This window comes from Dipodomys ordii, unplaced genomic scaffold (assembly GCF_000151885.1).
Source record: "Dipodomys ordii isolate 6190 unplaced genomic scaffold, Dord_2.0 Scaffold9, whole genome shotgun sequence".
Lineage (NCBI taxonomy): Eukaryota > Metazoa > Chordata > Mammalia > Rodentia > Heteromyidae > Dipodomys > Dipodomys ordii.
The window spans coordinates 9,938,538-9,945,906 of record NW_012267225.1 but is presented as its reverse complement, the minus strand read 5'-3'; the positions used below and the strand labels follow the sequence as shown (position 1 = coordinate 9,945,906).

General features: G+C 42.1%; 1 protein-coding gene across 2 annotated transcripts in view; it reads left to right on the top strand.

The window, feature by feature from the left end:
• The first annotated feature begins 6 nt into the window (after window positions 1-6).
• Window positions 7-7,369, top strand: part of Ccny (cyclin Y) — a 154,582-nt gene continuing 147,219 nt past the window's right edge. For both annotated transcript variants that reach the window (XM_013009362.1, XM_013009361.1), the window contains exon 1: window positions 7-289. In XM_013009362.1, the coding sequence (XP_012864816.1) occupies window positions 136-289 (154 nt within the window). In that variant the 5' untranslated portion in view covers window positions 7-135. The remainder of the gene's footprint in view (window positions 290-7,369) is intronic.

The following is a 7,369-nucleotide window of genomic DNA, read 5'->3' as shown; positions in this document are numbered from 1 at the left end:
GGCTTCCGCCCTCCCGCGGCGGCGGCGGGCAGGCCTCTCCTCACGCCCCTGCCGCTAGTGCCCTGCGCCGGCCGGCGCCCCGCTCCCCGCGACCGTGAGGAAGACGCGAACAGCAGGCGTCGGGGGTCGCCGAACATGGGGAACACCACCTCGTGCTGCGTGTCGTCCAGCCCCAAGCTCCGGAGGAATGCCCACTCCCGGCTGGAGTCCTACCGGCCCGACACGGACCTGAGCCGCGAAGACACGGGCTGCAACCTGCAGCACATCAGCGACCGGGAGAACATCGACGGTGAGCGCGGGTGGGCTGCGCCCGCCCCGGCCTCGCCCGCCCTCCCCCGCCCGCTCCGGCTCGGCTGCTGGGGCTACGCGCCTGTGGGGCCAGTGCACCTCCCGGTCCCGGCCGGCCTGCCTGGCGCTCCGGGGGCCTCAGGATCGATTCCTTGCTGGTACCCCCTCCCTCCCCGCCTTCCCCGGAGGGGGTGGGGGAATGGCCAGCCGTGGTCCCGGGGTTGTGTGTGTGGGTGTGTGGGTGTGTGTGCTTGCGCGCGCACCAGCAGATGATCCCTAGGGGACACGAGTGGGCAAGGCTGAGGTGAGTGTGGGTTTCCCAGCGTTATTTGGATGCAGTCAGATGCCAAGTTAAGTGGGACTAGGCGGGAGCCTGTGTGCTCTTCCAAAAGGGAAGGGGATGGAATGGGGAGTGATCTCCCGTTTTTGACTCCTTTTCTCTACTAAGGCTTATGAGAAGAATGGACTTGCTCTGGCTACTTACAAGTACTTCTGGGCCTCCCCGCCACATTCTCATTAAAAACGGCACCAACCCTGTATATACACTACACATACATACCCACATAACACCCAACTCTGTATATACACCCCAACTGTACACTATACATGTGCATACATATGCATACACATATACATGTGCTTTTGTATGTGTATATACATACACATAAAATATATATACAGGTATGTAACCTAAATTTTGAAGGGGAATGGTTCTGGAATTGGAGTAAAAAAGCTTCACTTTGATAAAGATTTTTAAAAAGATCATCAAAAGCGTTGCCTTGCTACCTAGTTTTTACATAGCCTTGAATTGCTGTCATTTCTGTGCATCTGGGGAATTTTTGGTTCATCTTAGAATTTGTGTTAAAAAAGGAAAAAATATAATCAATATTAGTATTTTTTTAATCCGTTTTGGGGATTGAACTCCGGCTGGGCACTGTCCCTGAGCTTTTGTGCTCAAGGCTAAGTCTTACAACAAGCCACAGCTCCACTTCCGGTTTTAGGAGCTAAGTCTCCCAGCCTTTCCTTTCTTGCCCTGACTGCCTTTGAACTGCAATCCTCAGCTCTCAGCCTACTGAGACACTAGGATTATAGGCGTGAGCCACCAATGAACCCAGACTCCTATTAGTATTTTATTTGTCCTGGTGGCTTTGCAGTGTCCAGTACTGTCTTGTCAATAAGTTTTGTAGACTAAGAATATTTACAGAGGAATAGTTTACACATCGTGCATAAATTAGTTTACACAGTTTTTTTAACATAAAAATATTTGAAATTGGAAATGCAAGTTGGTGACCACTTAGATTTTTCCCCTACAGTCTTTCCACAGTTAATAAATTTCTGAATTTTTCTTTTCTTAAGCTCCCTCCCCCCCAGTTAATTTAGAGGAAGTAATCTGAAAAATTTCTTGTATGAATGAGTTGGCATAACTCTATGTCAATTCATTCTTGTCTTTTGGGTGGAGCATTTCCCATGAGGTGGGGAACCAGATTTATATTGCTGAAGCATTTTCTCATTTGGGCTTCCATTAATTTCTTCTAAATGATAATACCATCTCTTTAAGACAGCAACTTTATTAAATGACTACTATATATAAAGAAACTAATACAGTTCTGATTTTATAGTAGGTGGATGCCTTTGAAGTACAGCTATTTTGCATTTATCCACTGAGGAGCACCTACATGGCCAGAACTGTGCTAGCCATAAACACCTGAAAGGAAAGTCTAGCATATAATACAGACAGACCTAGTATGAGGTTTTTTTTTTTTTTTTTGCTCAAGGCTAGTGTTCTACCACTTGAGCCCACAGCTCTACTTTCAGCTTTTTGGTGGTTAATTGGAGATGTGTCTCATGACTTTCCTGCCCATTCTAGCTTTGAATGGTGATTCTCAGAACTCAGCCTCCCAAGTAGCTAGAATTATAGGTGTGAGCCACTGGCACCCAGCTCAGTATTATATTTTAAATGAATGAATGAGTGAGCTTATTATAGAAAACTGTTACCCAGTCTTACACAGTGCTGACATGCAAAATCATGTTGTGCAACTAATAGGTGGTGGATACTTCATGTTTTAAATGGTAGAGCAAAAACAAAATGAAGATTCATATTTTAAAAGCTAAGCTACATGTTATTACTATCGACTATAGTATGGAACTGGGGGAAAATGTGTGATTGTAAGCACTATTTGACATTTGACACTATGGCTTAGAAGGATTTGCCATAAACAATGTTACTGTGAGTCCTTTTATTTGGAACAAATCTACATTTTGGTTTTTATGCAGGGTGTGTGTGTGTGGGTGTGTGTGTGTGTGAGAGAGAGAGTGAGAAAGAGAAATTGTGAGAGAGAAAGAGAGGAGGAGGGAGAGAAGGAGGGAGGGAGAGGAGGGAGAGGGGCCTGGGCACTGTCCCTGATCAGTTTTTGCTAAAGGCTAATTATCTGCCACTTGAGCTACAATTCTATAATTGGAACTCCTATATATTGGTTACTTGATGCTAGATGCTGTTTTAATTGCTTGGTTCTTGTTTATTCATGTAGAGCTCACAATCCAACCCCTGGGCAGTATTCTCTTTACTTTTAAGACAGAAATAAGGCTTAGAGAGAATAAAACTCTCCCTAAAAGTCACATAGCCAGTAAGTGGTAGACATTGCTTAACTAGCTATTTCACCCAGAGTAGCCTGGGATTGCCTTCTGGGATAGATAGAGGCTCTTGTAGTTACATCTATCATTTCTGGAAGAAGAAATTTAATCAACCTGCAGTGATTATTCAGTCTAGACTTAGTATCTGGGAGGAAGTAGGCTAAAAGAGTATGCTGAAGAGAACTTAAAATGTGATGAGACCAATAAACCAGAATTATTGGAACATCTGCACCATAGTGCTATTTTATAGTTTGCCTGTCATTTTTGAAAATTCAATTTCTCCCTCATCCTGTACTCAATCTGCTGGGAAAGCTGAGCTCTTCCACCTTCAAAATATATCCACAGCTTTAGTATTGCACCAGTGTCCTTGGTCTTCCTGATTCCTCATTGCCCCCTTCAGTCTGTTGTTAACACAACCGCCCTGGAAGTTGAGATCTAATTTAAAACTCACCACTCTGGACAGATAGGGTAGCAACTTCTCATTTCACAAAGCTGCTTCTTTACAAGGCCCTTTGTGATCTGCCTACTTTTCTCCTCCACTCACTCTCTGGTTTGCTGATTTTTCCTGCCACCCTGCCTTTTTCTGTGCTGTTGATAGAACTCAGTAAACACTCTTACATCCCAGGGCCTTTGCTCTGTTCTTCTGATTGGAATGCTCTCCTTGTGTACTTTTGATTACCTTCCTAACCAACTTCAGGCTTGGTTTCAGACTTCTCAGTATCCAGTGCATAGTCTCTACACCACAATTCCTGCACCATATCTTACAGTGTATTATTTAGGTCTGTGCATTTATAGTAATAACTTTGCTTACTAGAATGGAAGTTCTACTAGTATGCCTCTTATTTTGTTCACTGATAAAACCAAGTGACTGAATACTGCCTGATTCTTTAAAGATGCCTTTAGTGTTTGTGAATGAATGAGTAAAGCCATCCATTGAAGACCATTTTTGTCATTGTCATGTGCATTCATTGTGTGATAGGAGAAATGGAAGGAGATTGAACAGGACTTAAAATAATGGAAACAGTGAATGTGTAACTATTCTTTTTGTGTGTGTGTTTTAGCCTCAGAGGTAGCAGATGTGGTCTTGAAAATGAAAATGAAGAAAGTTTTAAAGTATGACAAAGGAAAAAACCCCATACTGAAAAGAAATCTGTGTAACGATGTGATATGTTGAATCTTTTTTCCTGTCTCTTTCAATGAATGACTTTAGTTGTGTGTGTGTGGGGGGGTCTTACATCCTTGCAGATCAAAATGAGGCTTAAGTACATTATAAACAAAAACATGAACAGATGCAGTTGTGACATAGCCACTCATGTTGATTTTGTTGTTGTTGTTGCCACTCATGTTGATTTTGTTGTTGTTGTTGGTCGTGGGGCATGAACTCTGGGCCTGGGCACACTGTTCCTGAGCTTTTCAGCTCAAGGCAAGCACTCTACCACTTGAGCCACAGCACCATTTCGGATTTTCAGGGACTTTTCTGCCTGGGCTGGCTTTGAACCGTGATCCTCAGATCTCAGCCTCCTGAGTAGCTAGGATTACAGGCCTGAACCACTAGTGCTCAGCTTTATTTATTTTTTTCGGTCGCTTGTGGGGCCTGAACTTTGGGCCTGGGTGCTGTTCCAGAGCTCTTCAGCTCAAGGTTGGTGCTCTACCACTTGAGCCACAGCCCACTTCCAGTTTTCTGGTGGTTTATTGGAGATGAATCTCACAGACTTTCCTGCCTGGGCTGGCTTTAAACCTTGATCTTCAGATCACAGCCTCCTGAGTAGCTAGATTACAGATGTGAGTCACTGGTGCTCAGCTGATTTTTTTTTTTTTTTATTGTAAAGATACTATACAGAGGGTTACAGTTACATGAGTGAGGTAATGAGTACACTTCCTCTTGAACATTGTTAGCCCCTCCATTGTTTTCCCCCTACCATCCCCTCCCTCTGATTTTTTTTTTAAGGGAGAGAAAATAGAGAAAACCCCTCAGCATTTATGACCAAGATTATGCATAAACAGACATTTTTGTCAAGAGTTTGGGTAATTATTGGAGTCATTGTATAAAGATGAGGAAGCTGCAAGGATTTGAAACTCATTCCTGGATTAGAAATTTGAAGGAATTTGTGTTGTATCATGAAATAGAAACACTAAGTTTAGCTGAGGGATTTAATAATGAGTTATTATTTTTTACATTTTATTATAAAGGTACTATACAGAGGAGTTACAGTTACATGAGTAATGAGTATATTTCTTTTTTCTTTTTTTGTGGGTTGTGGGGCTTGAACTCTAGGCCTGTGTGCTGTCCCTCAGTGCCACATCCAGTTTTCTAGTGGTTTATTGGAGATAAGAGTTTCATGGACTTTCCTGTCTGGGCTGGCTTTGAACTACGATCTTCAGATCTTAGCCTCCTGAGTAGCTAGGATTATAGGCACGAGCCACCGGTGCCAGGCATGAGTATATTTCTTGTTGATTGTTACCTACTCCTTTGTTTTTCTTCCACTATCCCTCCCTTCCTCTACTCCCCATGATGCGGGGGTAGGGGGTGTGGGGGGGGTAGGGGAGGCAGTTGTAAAGTTCATTTCTAACATAGTGTCTTGTGAGTATAGCTGCAATGGGTCATCCTTTGTCTTTGTTTCAGCATTTTGTTATTCCCCTCCTCTCCCCCAAAATTAGATAAATGTATATACAAGATGCAGGTTACCAGAATCAAAGACAGTGATTGCCAGGGGTAAAACAATGAAAAAAGAAAAATGAAAAAGAAATGACTAGATATAGTACATTGGTGACAACAAGGTCAACAACCAAAAAAAGACTTGTTGTTTCTATGTCTTGGAGTTAATTTCATTTAGCATCATTTTGTATGGTCATATGTACATAGCTGTTGAGCTATTATGATTCTCTGCTAGGACTATCCTAGACATATTCTAATTATTACAAATGAGGGAAACCATGCAGCCTATGTTTCTTTGTGTCTGTCTTCTCTTAATATGATTTTTTTCCAAGACTTTCCATTTCCTTTGAAAAGGGTCATGTCATTCTTTCTGATACAAGCATAAAATTCCATTGTGTATATATACCACATTTTCTTGATCCATTCATCTATTGAGGGGCATCTGTGTTGGTTCCATATCTTAGCTATGGTAAATAATGCTGCAGTGAACATAGTTTTGCTGGTAGCTTTAGTGTGGCCTTGTTTGTGATCGTTTGGGTAAATGTCCAGAAGTGGGATTGCTTTATCATAGTGGAGTTCTATGTGTAGTCTTTTGAGGAACCTTTCCAGAGTGGTCTTGCAGCATCTCTTATTATTTATTGTCTTGATAATGGCCATTTTAACTGGGGTGAGGTGGAATCTCAGTGTGGTTTTGATTTTCATGTTGATTTTCTTGTGCTCATGATGAAGTGTGTTATCGGCCATAAAGCAAATGGTACTTGATTTTTCTATAGTTTGAGCTAGAAGCCTGAGAGCTTCATCTTAATATCAGAAGAGAGCTGGATGCTGATATCAGGATGGGAGATAGGAGCACTTTTTAAAAGTCTTTAATATACCTTGGTCATTCTCTCTCTCTCTCTCTTATCTGTGTCATATGTTTCTCACTGTCCAGGAGGATACAGGGGTTTGCACTCAGGGCCTCATACTTGCTAGGCAGATGCTCTGTCTAGCATATGTGACATGTATCATGTGACTTACTTGTTGAGATGGTGGGAGGTCTAGCTAACTTTTTTCCCAGGACTGGTCTTGAACTTCTATCCTGTTGATCTCTGACTCCCGAGTAGCTGGGATTCAGATTTGAGTCACTGCACTTAGCATCTTCTTTAATTTATAAGAGATATAAGATATCCTCATTTTACAGATTATAAAACTGAATCTAGGAGAAGTGAATCTTTTGCCCAGGTCACTCAGTTCCTGTATTAGGTAGTGCCCAAGTAAATTTGCTATGTTAATTCTGGGCCCAGACTTGTGCTAATAATTGACCTGAAATTATCTTCATAATCGGAACATTATTCTGTCCCTTCCACAGGCAATGAAATTAAGCATTTAAGACATTTGTTTGAAGTTCCACAGCTTGTTCTTGTCATTTGGAATTTATCTCCAGTCACTTGTAAGAAGTTGGCTTCAATTTCCCTGTGACAGCTAACTGAGAGTGGAAGGTGTATAGAGTCAATCTCCTGGCCTGCCCCACACCCGCTTTAAGAGATTTTTACAGTCATAGCCTGGATGTTTTTATTAGCAATACTTTGTGATTCTGATTTTTCTTTTCTACATGCTTTTTTGAGAGAAGTGAAGATCAATTTTATGGAATGGTAGATTTTCATTGTCTTCATAAGACAGGAATGATGTTACCTTTCTGCCTACATGAAACTGAAGCGCACAGAATGGAACAGAAAAAATACAGAAGCAAAGCATCCGAGAATGGCCTTAGATTCTTTTATTAATCATACAGAGTCAGGATTTAGCTCCAAGTGT